This window comes from Podarcis tiliguerta (genome assembly GCF_965153285.1).
Source record: "Podarcis tiliguerta genome assembly, chromosome: 12".
Taxonomy (NCBI): Eukaryota; Metazoa; Chordata; class Lepidosauria; order Squamata; family Lacertidae; genus Podarcis; species Podarcis tiliguerta.
In genome coordinates, this window is record NC_139545.1 from 59,853,823 (window position 1) to 59,873,282 (window position 19,460).

General features: G+C 52.7%; 2 protein-coding genes across 2 annotated transcripts in view; both read left to right on the forward strand.

The window, feature by feature from the left end:
• LOC310660981 (protein HEG homolog 1-like) overlaps window positions 1–19,460 on the forward strand; it is a 194,351-nt gene that overhangs the window by 42,268 nt on the left and 132,623 nt on the right. The window lies entirely within an intron of this gene.
• LOC310660876 (diamine oxidase [copper-containing]-like) lies at window positions 2,705–17,675 on the forward strand. Its single transcript, XM_083406324.1, has 5 exons — window positions 2,705–2,757; window positions 11,851–13,381; window positions 14,715–15,003; window positions 16,752–16,884; window positions 17,362–17,675. Exons 2-5 carry the CDS (start codon window positions 11,857–11,859, stop codon window positions 17,638–17,640), a joined length of 2,226 nt encoding a protein of 741 aa, XP_083262450.1. The 5' UTR covers window positions 2,705–2,757; window positions 11,851–11,856; the 3' UTR covers window positions 17,641–17,675.

A 19,460-nucleotide genomic window follows, 5' to 3' on the forward strand; every position in this document is an offset into this window, starting at 1 on the left:
AGCAGGGACTGGCAGAGAGACTGATGCAAAAGGCTCTCTCTTTTGCCCTGACATGTTTTCATAAGTGATGCCTTCTGGGGAGTAGGGGAGAAAACCAAGCCTTCAATATTTTGCAGGCCATCCCTTTTGCTTTGACTTTGTAGGGGAATCATGGAAGAGTAGAGTTGGAAGGGACCCTGAGGGTCATCTAGTCCAACCCCACTGCAACGCAGGAGCTGCAGCTCTGTCCCTGGAGGCTCAGGTGGCCTCTGGGGCTAGAAGGGCCTTTGGTTCAACAGCTGCAGCCATTCCTGGACTGGGAGAGCCTGGCCATACATTGTTGTTGTTGTTGAGTCGTTTAGTCGTGTCCGCCTCTTTGTGACCCCCTGGACCAGAGCACGCCAGGCCCTTCTGTCTTCCACTGCCTCCCGCAGTTTGGTCAAACTCATGCTGGTAGCTTCGAGAACACTGTCCCACCATCTCGTCCTCTATCGTCCCCTTCTCCTTGTGCCCTCCATCTTTCCCAACATCAGGGTCTTTTCCAGGGAGTCTTCTCTTCTCCTGAGGTGGCCAAAGTCTTGGAGCCTCAGCTTCACTATCTGTCCTTCCAGTGAGCACTCAGGGCTGATTTCCTTCAGAATGGAGAGGTTTGATCTTCTTGCAGTCCATGGGACTCTCAAGAGTCTCCTCCAGCACCAGAATTCAAAGGCATCCATTCTTCAGCCATGCATTAGTTGGCTGCAATTGCTGGACTACTGCAATGTGCTCTCCGTGGGGCTGCCCTCGTGCATGAGCCAGAAGCTGCAATCAATGCAGAATGCTGCAGCACAATTGCTGACAGGAGTGAGACCTCGTCAGCATTTAACACCTTCACTGCTCACAGATCTGCCCTGGTTGCTGATCTGCTTAGCAGACCAACTTCAAGGTCTTACTTGTAGTTAAAACACTCTAAACAACTTGGGACCATTTACCTGTGAGATTGCCTGGACTCCCCCCCTTGCCTGATCTAATCACCATTTATAACTAGGTCTGTGTTTGCCAAAAACCTATGGATAGGTTTCCTGTGCTGTAGAAATCCCAGAGATTTCTGAGGCCCAATTGGGAATGAGAGAGGAGCGCTAAATCATCAGTATATCTCATTAAGGAGATATTTCTCCCTCTTTTAATTACTGGAGAGGGAGAGTTCGTGTTGGGTAAATATGGCATCAAACCATTAATGTAGAAGTTAAAAAGAGCAGGAGCCAGAATACAAACTCGCTTCGCTCCTTGTGACATTTTAAAAGCATCAGCCGTCCCACCATTGAGACCTGCTCTGACCCTCATTTCTGTTCTTGGATCAGTTGCAGAAGTCTGCAGTCAATGTTGGCAATTTAACATTTATTCCACAGTCTGCTTTAATTGATATTGAATGCAGGATAAAGATCAACAAAGGCTACATAAAAATTATTCTTAGTGTTCTTAGTATATTTCCTTATCATATGGTTTGATGTAAAACATTAAACAATGGTGCTGCTTCCTCCTTTGAATTCAATGTGTTCTTCATAATTAATGTTATTGTTTTGCAACCAGTCAAATAATTTTTGAAGGCGATATCATGCATATAGCTTTGAGGTGATGTCTAACAAGCTGATTGGCTGAAAGTTTTGTGGATCTTTCCTTTCTTACCAATCGGAGAAATGACCCTCGTTTTCCATGCAGAGGCCATTTGGCCCGTCTTGTTTATGGTGGTAAATAAGCCAGGCAGGGGGTAAATAAACAGACTGAAACATGTGCCACCATTTGTACATGTCTGGGCAGGCTTGTCTAAGCAAATGTCTTTTTAGCAGGTGGCAAAAAGAGTCCAGTGAAGACCTGAAACATCAGTTTCTTACCAATGTCCCTGAAACATCAGTTTCATAGCAATGTGGAAGGGGTATGATGTGGCACCTGTAAAAGTGCTAGTTTTTTTCTTTTTTGGATCTGGTACTGGGGTCAAGTTGGTGGCAGGAGTGAGGTTGTATCCCTGTGGAGGTTCAGCCTCCAAAAGTGGCAGTCCGGGCAAAAGGGGGGAAAATGCAGAGCTGCTGCGTTGACTCCTCCCATTTGGTGGTCTGTCTCCAAGACAAAATCCACACCGCCGGAGGGGGCAGCCTGCTTTGGTGAGAACCCACCTCATCCTGAACAAGTCAGGGGCCCTGCCAGGGATTCTTGAGTTACGATTCCAGCACTGCAGGGGGTTGGACTAGATGACCCTTTGATTTTATGACCCTATGATGCTCTTCTTCCCTGACGTCTGCCCTTTCCTAGGAGCCCCCTGAGGAAGGGGACCCTCCACCTTCCTGGGCAAGATCCAAACCAGGGGAGAGAAAAGACCCAGCTGCCCTGGCAGGCAACAGTCTTGCTGCTGCCGCTGCTGCTGCGGACCACCCTCGCAGGGGGGGGGGCTCTCCTTTTTCTCCTCGCCCCCTTTCAGGTCCAAAACATTTTTCCAGGGTGGATCCTGAGCCCTGGATCACAGGAGGCATTGAAAAGAACTTTTGAGCAGCCTTTTTGCCAGGCCTGTGTGCCTGCCCTGCACCCTGCCAGCTGCCAGGAGCTCTGGGAGCAGCCCCCCCCCCCCGCCTCCAGGCACCTGCTACTCAGCCCCACCCACTGCCCAGCAGCAGCCAATCGCTGCCTCTCTCGGCCAGCCTTCCCCGCCCCTCCCTCCTTCTCCCAGGTATGATAACTCAGGGCTGCCCGCCGGAGCACCCAGCCTAAGCAGCCCTGAGAGGAGAGCAGAGCCCAGGAGCTGGACAGGTAAGGGGCACCTCTAGGGAAGGGGCGCCAGGGATCCTAACTCAGAGCCAGGGCTGCACCCCTGCTCCAGAAGTGCCCCCCGGGGGCAGCACAGAGGGGAAAGGAAGGGCAAAGCTCCAGGGAGGGCATTTGTCTGGTTCCCTTAGGAAGGAGACCAGGGAATGAGGGCACCTTCCCTCCTGCCAAGTCCACGATGCCCCACATGGCACGGGAGTTTGTGGTTTTCTGTCCCAGAGGGGGCTCATTCCTGAGATGCAAGCAGACGGGTTTTCTGGTTCAAAGACTTCCAGCTATTACTCAGTGCTGAGGAATCATAGAATCATAGAATCATAGAATCATAGAGTTGGAAGAGACCACAAGGGTCATCGAGTCCAACCCCCTGCCAAGCAGGAAACACCATCAGAGCACTCCTGACATATGGTTGTCAAGCCTCTGCTTAAAGACCTCCAAAGAAGGAGACTCCACCACACTCCTTGGCAGCAAATTCCACTGTCGAACAGCTCTTACTGTCAGGAAGTTCTTCCTAATGTTTAGGTGGAATCTTCTTTCTTGTAGTTTGTATCCATTGCTCCGTGTCCGCTTCTCTGGAGCAGCAGAAAACAACCTTTCTCCCTCCTCTATGTGGCATCCTTTTATATATTTGAACATGGCTATCATATCCCCCCTTAACCTCCTCTTCTCCAGGCTAAACATGCCCAGCTCCCTTAGCCGATCCTCATAAGGCATTGTTTCCAGGCCTTTGACCATTTTGGTTGCCCTCCTCTGTACACGTTCTAGTTTGTCAGTGTCCTTCTTGAACTGTGGTGCCCAGAACTGGACACAGTACTCCAGGTGAGGTCTGACCAGAGCAGAATACAGTGGCACTATAACTTCCCTTGATCTAGATGCTGGAAAAGGCACTCTGCACGTGCTCAGGGGGGAAAAACCCCTTCCTGGATATATTTGTTATTTCTATAGCACTTCAGAGTTCCGCAAAAAGCGAAGAGCCAGGCAGGCCCTCCAAAAATATTTCGTGGCCCGTTGCAAAGTGGCGCTGCCAGGCAGTTCACATTCAGCAAAGCGGGGGAGGAGGTTTCTCAAAGCCTTGCGCTCGGCTCCGTCGGGGGGGGGGGTGGTTGCTAAAAGAGGCGGCCCCAAAGCGGAGCCTCCCTGTCGAGCAAAGCGCCTGGCCGAACTGCTCAGCTCTGCTTCGCGGTGCCACCAGTGGGAGAATTTCTCCCACCGCAAGTAGCGGGGGTGGGGCTGATCCAGACTTGGGGTGGCAGCATGCAAGGCAGGGAAGGGTTAAAGATTCTCGACAAGTTGGCCCATACTCCATATTCGAAGCTGTAATCCAAAAGATGTTCCAGGACATACTCCAAAGGCCCTTTGAGACTGGAAGGCTCTGCATCTCCAATCTTTCCCTCAGTGCCTCCCTCCATACAAAAATCTGCCCATTTTCCCTTCCTCAGTCCAAACGGGGCACCGTCTCTCCTTATCTGGCTCTCAAGCTCCATCGCCTCTGAGTTCAGCTTATGTCCATCAATTTGTTTCTGTGGGGCCAAGACCTCCACTTGAGTTTCTTGAGATACAGAAGCAGTTGTTCCATCTTCTTCTCCAGAGCTTGCCATTTCAAAATGGGTTCCTGAGTCACATCCCGAGTAGTTCCTGTAAAAATGTTCACTTTCTGTTCCAAATCAATTACATTTTGTCCCAAATTGTCAATTTTCTTTACCGTCAAGTCCATCTTCTCATGTAGTTGTTCCAACAGAGCATTTGTTTTGTAAAAGGCATTCACTAGAGCTTCTTGTTTTGCCATTCTTATCCAAGGTCTTATCCGAGGTCACTTATTTCACACGATTCTTGGTTTTTAGTGGAAAGTTCCACTTCGCTGTTGCAACAGTTTCAGAGGCTCCCTCTATAGGAAACAATTTCTATTTGTATCTGTCCTTATAATTCCAAGTCCAAATTGAATAACAAAGTTACCATTCCACTTTTCTCCTTTTTAAGTGCCAAAAGAACAATAAAAAGGATATATATCTCTTATTCAACTGTCCATCAGGATATATTCCATTCCCAGTTATTAATTTTCTCAGATCGTCAATCTTTTTGACAGCCTGATCCCAGGCTCGAAACAGTGGTGATTTATCTCGTCTCCCTCACTCTCCTGCAGGTTTAAACAGTCCACAAAGAATTCCCCCCTCTTCTCCTGCTTCCAAGGGGGGGTTCGGTATCTTAGATGGTGAAATTTTAATATTTTACAGAATACTTTTCCCAGGCTTTAGCTTGCGACGTCTTTGCTTTGATCTGCTTACAAACCGGAAGGCGGACTTCCTGTTTAAACCTTCACGTTTCAAATGCCAAATTATGATGTTTAAATAATCCAATTTTCTGTTTACTTACGAATAATTACTTAGAGTCCGAATGTCCACAGGAAAAGTCGGCGCTTTCTGGCAACAGCAATGCGGCTTCACTCCTTGAAAGTAGCGGTTGATTCGATGTACTGCGCCACTCACCCCAGGTCGCTCCGGAGCCCCGAAACTGGGTCTCCCCGCGAGTAGGGGAGGCGCAAAAGGTACCTGCCGAATCCCAAGTCCACGGGCTTCTTCTTCCCGTGGTTTCTAGTGGGTCTCCACCTCGCCATGGCGGTCAGACCCTGGTTTCCAAGGAGCGGATTCCTCCTGAACGGAGGAAATCCGCCATTACCAGAAGCGCCAACCCGGAAGTCCCTTTGGGACTTAATCTTTGGCATTAAAAGAAATCTCCAGACAGGACAGGGAGATGAGTTAAGGGCCTCGGATAGAAGAGCGCCAGGTTGATGGACTATATGGAACTGATAGAAAAGACTGACAAAATCCGAAACCAGGGAGAAGAGACGGTGGAAAAAGATTGGGAATTTTTTTAAAAATCTTATTTAGTGTAATATAGCATAATTAAGAAATGTTGGGAAATGGTGGAATGAAATTATATGACTTTAGTAGAAATATGATAAGGACTTAAGTATAAATAAACTTTAAGATTTTCGATGGTAAAATAAGGTTAAAATAAATTAAGACAACTAAATGATAGAAAGCAGTGGAAGATGGAAAGGATTTGCTGATTTAATTATTAACTGGAATACAAAAATGGGAGGGCCCTGCCTTCCACGCGGAAAGAAGATCCCGGGTTCACTCGGCAAGGGCATCTCCAACTTGGGATGAGCAAGACCCTTGCTTGATGCGGGGCAGGTTTTAATAGGTAGGAGACGATATACAAATTCAATTTATCCCTCCAGGCACCCACATTGTGGGCTTAGTAGCGTTAAACACATCCCCCCCCCCTTAGCAGCAGAATTGAAGAAGGTTGTGAAGCCGTCTATTAAGCCGGCTAGGATGCGAGCTGGCTCTCCCTTTTCATAGAATCATAGAATCATAGAGTTGGAAGAGACCACAAGGGCCATCGAGTCCAACCCCCTGCCAAGCAGGAAACACCATCAGAGCACTCCTGACATATGGTCATCAAGCCTCTGCTTAAAGACCTCCAAAGAAGGAGACTCCACCACACTCCTTGGCAGCAAATTCCACTGTCGAACAGCTCTTACTGTCAGGAAGTTCTTCCTAATGTTTAGGTGGAATCTTCTTTCTTGTAGTTTGGATCCATTGCTCCGTGTCCGCTTCTCTGGAGCAGCAGAAAACAACCTTTCTCCCTCCTCTATGTGACATCATTTTATATATTTGAACATGGCTATCATATCACCCCTTAACCTCCTCTTCTCCAGGCTAAACATGCCCAGCTCCCTTAGCCGTTCCTCATAAGGCATCGTTTCCAGACCTTTGACCATTTTGGTTGCCCTCCTCTGGACACGTTCCAGTTTGTCAGTGTCCTTCTTGAACTGTGGTGCCCAGAACTGGACACAGTACTCCAGGTGAGGTCTGACCAGAGCAGAATACAGTGGCACTATTACTTCCCTTGATCTAGATGCTATACTCCTATTGATGCAGCCCAGAATTGCATTGGCTTTTTTAGCTGCCGCGTCACACTGTTGGCTCATGTCAAGTTTGTGGTCAACCAAGACTCCTAGATCCTTTTCACATGTACTGCTCTCAAGCCAGGTGTCACCCATCTTGTATTTGTGCCTCTCATTTTTTTTTGCCCAAGTGCAATACTTTACATTTCCCCCTGTTAAAATTCATCTTGTTTGTTTTGGCCCAGTTCTCTAATCTGTCAAGGTCGTTTTGAAGTGTGATCCTGTCCTCTGGGGTGTTAGCCACCCCTCCCAGTTTGGTGTCATCTGCAAATTTGATCAGGATGCCCTTGAGTCCATCATCCAAGTCGTTGATAAAGATGTTGAATAAGACCGGGCCCAAGACAGAACCCTGTGGCACCCCACTAGTCACTCTTCTCCAGGATGAAGAGGAACCATTGATGAGCACCCTTTGGGTTCGGTCAGTCAGCCAGTTACAAATCCACTGAGTGGTAGCATAGTCAAGACCGCATTTTACCAGCTTCTTTACAAGAATATCATGGGGCACCTTGTCAAATGCCTTGCTGAAATCGAGGTAGGCTACATCCACTGCGTTCCCTTCATCTACCAGGCTTCTAATTCTGTCAAAAAACGAGATCAGGTTAGTCTGACATGACTTATTTTTCAGAAATCCATGCTGACTATTGGTGATCACAGCATTCCTTTCTAGGTGCTCACAGACTGTTTGCTTAATGATCTGCTCCAGAATCTTCCCTGGTATTGATGTCAGACTGACTGGGCGATAATTATTTGGGTCCTCTCTTTTCCCCTTTTTGAAAATAGGGACAACATTTGCCCTCCTCCAGTCTGCCGGGACTTCGCCTGTTCTCCAGGAATTCTCAAAGATGACTGCCAGTGGTTCTGAGATCACATCTGCCAGTTCTTTTAATACTCTTGGATGCAGTTCATCTGGCCCTGGAGACTTGAATACATCTAAACTAGCCAAGTATTCTTGTACTATCTCCTTAGTTATTCTGGGCTGTGTTTCCTCTGCTGAATCTTTTGCTCCAAATTCTTCAGGTCGGGCATTGTTTTCTTTATCAGAGAAGACTGAGGCAAAGAAGGCATTGAGGAGTTCAGCCCTTTCTGTGTCCCCTGTTTGCATTTCACCATCTTCTCCTCTGAGTGACCCCACTGTTTCTTTGTTCTTCCTTTTGCTACGAACATACCCATAAAAGCCTTTTTTGTTGCTTTTAACCTCTCTAGCAAGCCTGAGTTCATTCTGTGCTTTGGCTTTTCTGACTTTGTGTCTACACGTGCTGGCTATTTGTTTGAATTCCTCTTTGGTGGTTTCCCCCCTTTTCCATTTTTTGTACACATCCTTTTTTAATCTTAACTCAGTTAAAAGTTCTTTAGATAGCCACCCTGGCTTCTTTAGGCACCTTCCATGTTTCCGTCTCATTGGTATTGCCTGAAGTTGTGCTTTTACTATCTCCCTCTTAACAAACTCCCAGCCATCATGAACTCCCTTTCCTTTTAGTATTACTGTCCATGGGATCTCACCCAGCACTTCCCTAAGTTTTATGAAGTCGGCTTTCTTAAAGTCAAGAAATTGAGTCCTAGTATGCTTGGCTGCTCCTTTCCGCTGTATAGTAAACTTCAGAAGAGCATGATCACTCGCGCCTAATGATCCTTCCACTTCTACCCCACTAACCAGGTCATCAACATTGGTTAGGACCAGATCTAAAATGGCTATTCCTCTTGTTGCTTCTCCCACTTTCTGGACAATGAAGTTGTCTGCAAGGCCAGTGAGGAATCTGTTTGACCTTATGCTCTTGGCTGAGTTTGACATCCAACAAATATCCGGGTAATTGAAGTCCCCCATTACTACTATCTCCCTTCCTTTTGCATGCTTGGCCATCTGTTCCAGGAAGGCATCATCTATGTCCTCCGTTTGGCTTGGGGATCTATAGTAAACTCCCACAATGAGGTCACTGTTATTCTTCTCTCCCTTAATTTTGACCCAAATGCTCTCACTTTGGCTTTGAGGTTCTAAATCTTGGATCTCTTCACAGGTATATACATCCCTGACATATAACGCCACTCCTCCTCCTTTCTTGTCTGTTCTGTTTCTCTGAAATAGATTGTATCCCTCCATTATTACATTCCAAACGTGGGACTTATCCCACCAGGTTTCAGTGATGCCTATTGTCAGGGGTTCAGGAGCAAAGTCACAGGAGAGGGAGGAAACGGAGAGCGAGGGGGAGGAGTCCGAAGGAAATGTCAGCTACGACAGTAGTCCGAGGTCTCTGAGTCTCTCCAGTGACTCGGAGGATTCACAGAAAGGGGCCCCCATAGTCAGGGCAAGGGGAGTGCCCAGGGGGACACCTCGGGAAGAAGGGGCCAGAGGGGACTCAGAGAGTAGCAGCTGGAAATCCGGACCAGCGTCCCCCCCAGAGGGCAGTAGGGGGGAGGAGTCCAAGGCATCGGGATCAGGGAGCGCGCAGGCAGAGGGAGAACGTGAGGCAGGAGTGGCCACACCCTCGTCAGGGAGCGAGGAAACGGTCATCAGGAAAGTTAAACGCGCGCGCGCGCCAAGTTCAAATGTACAGGAGGGCGGCAAGGTGGGCAGCCCGGGTAGGGAGCCAGGTCCTAAAGCCCGCCGAAGAGAGGGGGAGGAGTCAGAGGGGTCAACGTCTGCGTCAGAAGAGTCCAGGAGGGAAGAGACCCCGGGGGGTAGTAAGACCCAGAGGAAGAGAGAGAGAAGGAAGAGGTGGAGTAAGATTAGAGTCTTAAACTGGTGCACAGGGGGCGGAGACTCAGACAGAGCTTCGCCGGTCTAAAGTCCAGACGTAGAGCTGGGACGCTGAGACTTGGAAATGGAGACTATTCTTCAATAAAGACTTTGATACTGTACTACCGGCTAGCGTGGGTCCTTGGTGAGCTGGGACCCGGAGCCAGCTCTGACACCTATTATGTCATATTTAGTTTGCTGTACCAAGAGCTCAAGCTCATCTTGTTTATTTCCCATGCTTTGCACATTAGTGTACAGACATTGAAGTCCATTAATCATTCCCCCGTGTCTCTTATTTAAGGATTTTTTCCTCCCACCACTAGGTCTGCTTGCTGTTTGCTCCATTTAGTCTATGACATTTGGATGATCATCTTCATCAATTGATAGACACCTACCTTCAGGAGCACTGTCTCCCTCCCCCACATTAGTCAGTTTAAAGCCCTCCTGATGAGGTTTCCGAGATTTTTGGCAAAAACATTCCTCCCAACCGTTGTGAGGTGCAGCCCATCGCTTGTCAGAAGTCCATCTTCAAGAAACTGCAGTCAGTGATCTAAGAATCCAAACCGTTCCTGTTTACACCATTTGCGAAGCCAGCTGTTCACTTCCACTATTTTCCCCTCTCTCCCTGGGCCACGTCGTTCAACTGGGAGGACAGATGAGATGACGATTTGTGCATTTAATTGCTTCAATTTCCTGCCCAGAGCCTCGTAGTCTCTTTTGATCTTCTGGAGGCTATTGCTTGCAGTGTCATTGGTTCCCACATGAACCAAGAGGAAGGGGTATTTGTCAGTGGGTTTTATGATTCCTTACAGTCGTTCAGTTACATGTACCCGACTCTATCAATTACGTTTTCTGTGGTCTGAGTCTCTGCTAAGTAGCAAGAACATCCTTGCTGGACTGCCATCTCCCACACTTGAGACCCCGAGAGCTGCGGCTGCCACTCAGTGTAGTGTTACGGTAAAATCTGGGTGTGAGGCTGCTCTGCCACCCAGCTCGTCGGACTAAGTCCGCGGGTCCCTGTGGAGAAAAATGAGCTCAGCCGGAGACAGGAGCAAGCTGCAGAAGATCCAAGTTTATTGCGCAACAGGTTCAAGGCGAGATTGAACAGCGAGAAAGGGGTGACATGAACTTTTAAAACTTCCCTCCATGTCCCAGGGTACAGTGCAAAATACATCATAGTTACATCATGAATACATTAGGGAGAGGTTGGGTTACACAGATTAACATATGGAGGAGGGAGGGGGGAATATGCAGAGCTGGAGATATGCGCAGATAAGCACACCCTGAGTACCGGTGGTGAGAAGACAATGGTCCATGTATGCATAGTCTGCCACCTGGCATTCCCCGGAGGAAAGGCTTGGCAGAGCGATTTGACCGGATTAGGGTCTTCCTGACACCTCGCTCGAGGGATCATGGAGGCAGGGGAGGTGTCATGGAGTCCTGAAGAGACTGAGCCAATCGGCACCAAAAGCAAGGAAATCGGAGTTGTGGTTGATTTTATACGAATTTCTGAAGATTTATAGTCTTTTTAGTCCATTTTATATTGGTGATTGAAGTCGGAAACAAAATAGATACATTGTAGCAAGATTTGACACTTTTATGAGTTTCGGTTCCATTGTTCTCCCAGCGGGGAGCCGTCAGCAGCTTGTCAAGAGGTTAAATGAGGCGTGCAGGGGCTCGCTGAGCTAGCTCTGCAAAGGCGAATGCATAGTTCTGATTGGGTAGAACGCAGCCATTGAAAGGAATGGGGAATTTCAGCTTCGTACGGTCGACCCATAGTAAAGATAGAGCGAGAAAAGGCATAAGAATTCGGGCTTATTTCACCCGTAATAGCGGATCGGTGTAGGAAAGGGAAAAGGCTCTTTATTTATGGGGCTTGGGGTAGAGTGTGGTGCTTGTGTAATGGTGTGGGGCTGAAGGGTCCCCGTGGGGTTGGGTGCCCTTGAGGTCATCACCTCGGACCCTCTGGTGTCCGGCGGAAGGGTGAAGGAAGGCATGTCCCCCCTTTCCGTATCAGTAGCCAAGACTAAGAAGAAGAAGAGGAGTTTGGATTTGATATCCCGCTTTATCGCTATCCAAAGGAGTCTCAAAGCGGCTAACATTCTCCTTTCCCTTCCTCCCCCACAACAAACACTCTGTGAGGTGAGTGGGGCTGAGAGACTTCAGAGAAGTGTGACTGGCCCAATGTCACCCAGCAGCTGCATGTTGAGGAGCGGGGAAGCGAACCCGGGTCACCAGATTACGCGTCCACCGCTCTTAACCACTAGACCGCACTCCAGAGTCAGACTCTGGAGAAAGTCTGGGCCCCCGGATCCTGCCCCGACCCCACTTGCGTGACGCCTCCCCCCTTTCTGACGCCTCCCTCTTTCTCCCGCAGGGCGAGATGTGGTCCTCTGCTTTGGCCGTCTTTGGCCTCCTGGCCGCGACCGCCTCCGGCCAACCCCCGCAGCGCCACGAGGGGGTCTCCATCTTCTCCGACTTGACTCCGGCGGAGCTGCGGGCCGTCCGCGACTTTCTGCTGGGCCGGCCCGAGCTGGGCCTCCAGGCGGATCCAGAACCCTCCCTGGCCAAGAACAGCCTCTTCCTGGTGGAGCTCTTGACCCCGAAGAAAGGGCACGCCTTGCAGTACCTGGAGTGCGGGGAGCGCCGCCCCCGACGCCAGGCCAGAGCCGTGGTCTTCTTCGGGGCCGAGGCGCAGCCCAATGTCACCGAGTACGTGGTGTGGCCCCTGCCTGCGCCCACCTCCTACCAGCCCTGGGGGAAGCCAGCGCCCTTCACGGCGCGGCCGATGTCACAGCTGGAGTTCGGGCTGCTTACGCAGAGGCTGGCGGAGAGCCTGGCTCCGCTGCAGCAGTTCCTGCTGGACGCCTCGGGCTTCGGCTTTGGGGACTGCGGCGACCGGTGCCTGACCGTGACGGAGGTGGCCCCGCGGGGCCTGGCCTCGGGCGAGCGCCGCACCTGGCTGATCCTCCAGCGCTTCGTGGAGGGCTTCTTCCTGCACCCGGTGGGGCTGGAGGTCCTGCTCGACCACCGGGAGCTCGACCCGAGCCTCTGGCAGGTGCAGAAGCTGTGGTACAACGGGCGCTACTTCAGCAGCGCCGAGGAGCTGGCCCAGCTCTACGCCTCGGGCGCCGTGCCCGTCGTGCCTCTGCCGCCGCACCCGGATGAGAGCCTCTTCTCCACCTTCGTGCCGCGGGGGAGCTTCTCGGCGGGGCCCCCGACGGACGCGCACGGCGCCAAGGTGTGCGAGCCGCAGGGCCGCCGCTACTCGGTGCAAGGCAACCTGGTGGAGTACAGCGGCTGGAGCCTGGCCTTCCGCCTGCGCTCGTCCACGGGGCTGCAGCTCTTCGACGTGTGCTTCAACGGGGAGCGCGTGGCCTACGAGGTGAGCGTGCAGGAAGCCATTGCCATCTACGGGGGGAACACGCCGGCCACCATGCAGACCAAGTACATCGACGTGGGCTGGGGCATGGGCTCCGTGACGCACGAGCTGGCGCCCGGCGTCGACTGCCCCGAGGGGGCCACCTTCCTGGACGCCCACCACCTGTACGACGCCCCGGGCCCCGTGCGCTTCCCGCGCGCCCTCTGCGTCTTCGAGCTGCCCACGGGGGTCCCTCTGCGCCGCCACTTCGACAGCGACTTCCGTGGTGGCTCCCACTTCTACGCGGGCCTCGAGGGCGCCGCGCTGGTCCTGCGCACCATCTCCACCGTCTACAACTACGACTACATCTGGGATTTCCTGCTCTACCCCAACGGGGTGCTGGAGACCAAGGTCCATGCCACGGGCTACCTGCATGCCTCCTTCTACACGCCCGAGGGGCTCCACTACGGGAACCGCCTGCAAGAACACCTGCTGGGCAACATCCACACGCACCTGGTGCACTACAAGGTCGACCTGGACGTCGCAGGTGGGGCCCTCGCTTGCTCCCGGGAAGGGGCGCGGGGGGAGTCGGGGAGGCCCTAAGCCCAGTCCATCCTCAGTCGCTCCCCTTCCCCTTCCCCGCTACGGAACAGGCCGAGCTCTGAGGAATTGCACCTGTTTGCAGCTGTGGCTGCTTTTACAGCATCGTAGAGGCGGAAGGGGGGACCCCCAGGGTCATGTCGTCCGCCCCCTGCAATGCAGGAATCACAGAACCCTCCGCAGGTGGTCTCCCACGAAGGAGAGCCCGCCGCCGCCTCCCAAGGGTGCCCGTTCTGCTGTCGAGCATCCCTTGCCATCAGGGTCACGTCTGAAGAAGAGCCAGGCGGGCCCCCGGTCGGGGAAAGGGAGGGGGCGGGTGTGATGTTCTCGCCGGCCGCTCTCTTCGCCCTCGCCCAGGTCCAGAGTCTCATGGGGCGAGAGGCGCCTCGTTCTGTCCTCAGGCAACCCCGGGAGATAACGCTGGACTCTCGAAGGCCAAGCAGGGAGGGGAGGGGGCTCTGCGGCCAAGCCCCGTCCTTGACCCCCAGCAGAGGAGCTCGAAGGCAGGCAGGCAGGCAAGGGGGAGGTCCCAGCCTCTGCCTCCAAGCGCCAGAGCCAGCTGCGCCCCCCGCCTCCCAGTCACTCTCGAGGCTCCATCGCAAGGTCTGCAGAACAGAGCAGAGGGGTCTCCCCGCCCCCCAACTCTGCTTCTTGAATTTGTAGGGCAGCAGTTACCAATTTTTTTGGGAGGGGGGCCGCCCACTTGCTTCCATCAACTTACTCCCCGTGCCCCCTACCCTACGAAAAGCATTATATTCAGAATATTGGCCTGCGCAACCATCTCAGGAAGATAAGCATAGAATCAGGGAATGCTAGAGTTGGAAGGGACCTCGACGGTCATCTAGTCCAACCCCCTGCAAGGCACAACGTAATAAAATTCATTGCACATTTACGCAAACAATTCATTGCACATTTACGCAAACTCCGATAAAAACTGATTAGTTTAACTAATTCAACAAAATTGGTGCGCTTCATTCAGCGACTGCAGCTTTTCCAAGCCCGGTCGTTTGCACCCGCAGCGCCCCCTGCCCCATAGCGCCCCCAAGGATTCCCGCTTCCCCTTGGGGAACCCCTGTTGTGAGAGGGGAACCTTTTCCTCCCTCCTGCTGCTGGAGCTGCCCCCGCCGGCTCTCCTGGCCCGCTGCAAACTGCAGGCCCCTCGGGGCAGAGGAGGAACCCTGGGGCAGGCGCCCTCCTTGGCCTTAGCGAGCCCCCCCCTCCGCACCCTCAGGGCCCCCTCCCCTGCCGGTTCTCCTGACCCCCTGCTCTCCCCCCTGCAGGCCTGGAGAACAGCTTCGAGACGCTGGACGTGGCTCTGGAGAACATCTCTCTGCCCTGGGAGCCGAGCCGGCCGCTGGTGCAGCCGCGCCTGGAGCCTCAGCTGCGGCTCCGTGAGCGCCAGGCCGCCTTCCCCTTCGGCAAGCCGCTGCCCCGCTACCTGCTCTTCGGCAACCCGGCGAAGCCCAACCGCTGGGGCCACCGGCGCAGCTACCGCCTGCAGCTCAGCTCGCACGCCGACCGCGTCCTGCCCCGCGGGTGGCAGGAGGAGCGCGGCATCACCTGGAGCAGGTGAGCCCTGGCATGTGGGGGCGGGCGGGGCAGGCAGGTGAGCTGGGACGCCGAGCGGGAGGGCAGCCCCCCTCTTCCCAGCCGAAGGGAGCGGCGGGTCGCCCACGCCTGGAGATTCTCTGGAGTGGACGGGACGGTTTCACTCCCGCCATCGGGGTCTGGCCAGAAAGAAGGCTGGAAACTGGGGCCAGGTGGGAGGCAGGAATTGCTCACGAGGAGCAGCTGCTGGACAGCCCCGTGGGGACGGTGCTGCTCTGGCGCTGGGATCCTGCTTCATGGAATCATGGGACTCTAGCGTTGGAAGGGACCCCGAGGGTCAACTAGTCCAACCCCCAGCAAGGCAGGAATATGCAGCTGCCCCACATCAGGATGGAACCTGCAACCTTGGAATTATCAGCCCCACTCTCTAACCAAGGGAGCTATTCAGGATTATTAATAATAATAATAATAATAATAATAATAATAATAATAATAATAAATTTTATTTATATCCCGCCGTCCCCAGCTGAAGCCGGGCTCAGGGCGGCTAGCAACAATAAAACAGTACAAACGTACAGCACAAACAACACTCTAAAATCATTCATTATAACATTAATTAATTCAAGCCACTGGCAACCATTGGGCCAGAGCTCCGCGAAGATTGCCGAGGGAGGGAGTCAGGCTGTGCCCTGGCCAAAGGCCTGGTGGAACAGCTTTGTCTTGCAGGCCCTGCGGAAAGATGTCAAGTCCCGCAGGGCCCTGGTCTCTTGTGACAGAGTGTTCCACCAGATCGGAGCCACGGCCGAGAAAGTCCTGGCTCTAGTTGAGGCCAGCCTAGCTTCTCTGTGGCCTGGGACCTTCAAGATGTTTTTATTTGAAGACCGTAAGTTTCTCTGTGGGGCATACCAGGAGGGGCGGTCCCGTAGGTACGAGAGGATTGAGCTTCATTAACCTGTAACCCCAAAATTAAGATCTCCTCCAAACTGGTGCCAAAGGTATGTACTTGTTTTGTGCCCATTTGGACCGGAAATTCTGCATTTTGTAGTCCCCCCCAAACTGAGTAATTAACATAGCAAACGGGGCTTCCAGGTTAACATCCCAATATCCAGCGTGGTCTGATTCCCCCCCAAAATTACATTTTATTGAAGCTTGCTGCTTGCCTGTGGGTTTAAGAACCTAAGGAGAGCCTGCTGGATGAGGCCAAGGGGGGCCCATCTGCTCCAGCCCCTGTTCTCCCTGTGACCGGCCAGATACCCCAATGGGGAACCTGCAGAGAGCCTCTCTCCCCTCCTGGCATTCAGAATCCCCTCCTGGCATTCCAAAAGGAGAGCCCCCCACTTTCGAGGGAGCCTGCCCCCCTGTGGAACAGATGGGGAGAAGGGAGCCTCCTTGATCCAGCGCATGGGGAGGCAAACTAAGACCCGGGGGCCAGATCCGGCCTAATCGCCTTCTCAATCTAATCGCCTTCTCAATCCGGCCCGCGGACGGTCCAGGAATCAGCGTGTTTTTGCATGAGTAGAATGTGTCCTTGCATTTAAAATGCACCTCTGGGTTATTTGTGGGGCATCCCTTCACCCCCCCCCCAGTATAGTTCAGTCCCCCACAAGGTCTGAGGGACAGTGGACCGGCCCCCTGGTGAAAAAGTTTGCTGACCCCGATCCAGCGGGCAGGAGGTGTTGGGCGCCTGGGTGTGGGTTGGCCTCTCTTGGATGGGGTGGGCTCAGGGGCACCCATGCCCCGGGGACTGAGGGGTCGTGTCCCTCCGGCAGGTACCCCTTAGCAGTGACCCAGCATCACGACAACGAGGACACCAGCAGCAGCCTCTACATCCAGAACGACCCCTGGAGCCCCACGGTCAGCTTTGAGAGCTTCCTCAAGAACGATGAGAGCCTGGAGAACCAGGTGAGGGCGGCCTGGGCGTGGGGGGCAGGAAGAGGGGCAGCAGGGCGGCTCACTTGGGGTTTTGGGGGGAGCACACACAGAGATCCAGGCCAGGGCCAGGGCAGGCAGATTCATGCTCTAAACTGTCCTAAACGGCCTCGGTCCAGTATACTTGAACAAGCGTCTCCACCACCACCGTCCAGCTCTGAGGGTCTTCTGACGGTTCCCTCACTGCGAGAAGTGACATTACAGGGAACCAGGCAGAGGGCCTTCTCGGTGGTGGCACCCGCCCTGTGGAACTACCATATGAACAACTATCAGACTTTTAGAAGACATCTGTAGGCAGCCCTGTTTAGGGAAGCTTTCAATGTTTGATGGACTATTGTATTTTAATATTTTGTTGAAAGCCGCCCAGAGTGGCTGGGGAAGCCCAGCCAGATGGGCAGGGTATAAATAACAAATTATTATTATTATTATTAATTGTTCTCCCTCCGGCAGGACCTGGTGGCCTGGGTGACGGTGGGCTTCCTCCACATCCCCCACTCGGAGGACATCCCCAACACGTCCACGCCGGGCAACGTGGTGGGCTTCTACCTGCGACCCTTCAACTTCTTCGACGAAGACCCCTCTGTGGCCTCGCTTCGCACCGTCATCGTGCGCCCCTCTGAGCCTGGGGGCAGGTCTGGGGTGCATGTCCAGCGCTGGACCCCGGCCGACCCCATGCCCTGCGTCTCCGAGGAGCCCTTCAGCTACAATGGCACCTACCGGCAGGTGTAGCTCAGCCCCAGGCAGGATTGGCCCCATCTTCTTCCTCTCCAGTGTGGTGTAGTGGTTAAGAGCGGTAGTCTCGTAATCTGGGGAACTGGGTTCGATTCCCTGCTCCTCCACCTGCAGCTGCTGGGTGACCTTGGGCCAGTCCCACTCCTCTGAAGTCTCTCAGCCCCACTCGCCTCACAGAGTGTTTGTTGTGGGGGAGGAAGGGAAAGGAGAATGTTAGCCGCTTTGAGATTCCTGAAGGGGAGTGAAAGGCGGGATATCAAATCCAAACTACTCTTCTTCTTCTTCTTCTTCTTCTTCTTCTTCTTCTTCTTCTTCTCTCCACTCCTCAAACCCCAACCCCAGACATTGACCTCTCCTCCTCAGCAGCAGGTGTTCTAGCAGTTATTACTCACAGCAGCAAAGTAGAACCTCCATGTGCCAAGAGGGTCTACCACTGAGCACTGTCCTCTGGGGACACAGCAGGGAGGAGGACCTGATGCCCACAGGCCTAGCTTGTGGGGCTCCCCAAAGCACTGGGCGCTGGACTCAAGTGAGTTTTCCTGCTCCAAATGTCCACTTAGTCATATGTAAAGGCCATAAAATAGCTAGTTGACTCAGAGCACGAGAAGAGCATCTGCTGGATGAGGCCTGTGGCCCGTCTGGTCCTGCACCCTGTTCTCTCAGTGGCCAACCAGGTGTCCCCAAAGGGAAGCCCACTAGCAGGTTTCGAACTCAAGACCCTCTCCCCTCTTGTGGCTTCCGGTGACTGCTGTTCAGAAGCACTGCTGCCTCTGAGTGTGGAGGGCAGAGCAGAGCCCTCCATGAATTGGTCTGACCCCCTTTTAAAGCCAGCCAGCCCCCACAGTCTCCTGCCGCAGGGAGTCCCACAGTTTAACTTCTTGGATCCATCCTGGTAACTATTTAATTAAAAGTCTTACGGTGACTCCAGTGGTTTTCTTCACCAGCTTCACACATCTGGAAGGGGGGAGCGAAATCCCTTTCCTGTCTCCTCCTCCTCCTGTTTGCCAAGTTCGCAGAAGAGTCCACCTCAGAGTCTTTCCCAAGCAGACGATGGATTTTAACTCTCAGAAGAGAGTCTTGCAATTCATCTGGGCAGTCCCTACATCAGACACCAGGGGGCGCTCAATAATCTCCCAGAAGAATCCCTATGGGGCTGACCTACATTTAATAATAATAATAATAATAATAATAATAATAATAATAATAATAAAATTTATTTATACCCCACCCTCCCCAGCCAGAGCTGGGCTCAGGGCGGCTAACACCAATAAAATTACAATAAAAACATAAGGGGGGGGGGGAGAGACAATTTAAAATACAGGTTAAAATGCAATTTTATATGCAGCCTCATTTTAAAAGTGGCCCATAGATCAAAACCATAAGGGGAGGAAAACATAAGGTTCAGACTGAGTCCAAACCAAAGCCCAGGCGGAACATCTCCGTCTTGCAGGCCCTGCGGAAAGATGTCAAGTCCCACAGGGCCCATGTCTCTTGGGACAGAGCGTTCCACCACGTCGGCGCCAGTACTCAAAAGGCCCTGGCCCTGGTTGAGACCAATCTAACCACCTTGCGACCTGGGACCGCCAAAGTGTTGTCATTTGTGGACCTCAAGGTCCTCCGTGGGGCAGACCATGAGAGGCGGTCCTGTAGGTAGGGGGCCCCTGAAGCTTGAACTGACTCTCAAACTCTCGGATTGAGTTGTGTGACTCCAACTGGGTCTTCCTGACCCCAAATTGTTAAGAAACGTGAACTCAAGTTGTTTCTGGGCCTGGCCTATTTCATGGAGTTGTTGTTGTGGGAATGTTCAGGGGAGCAGG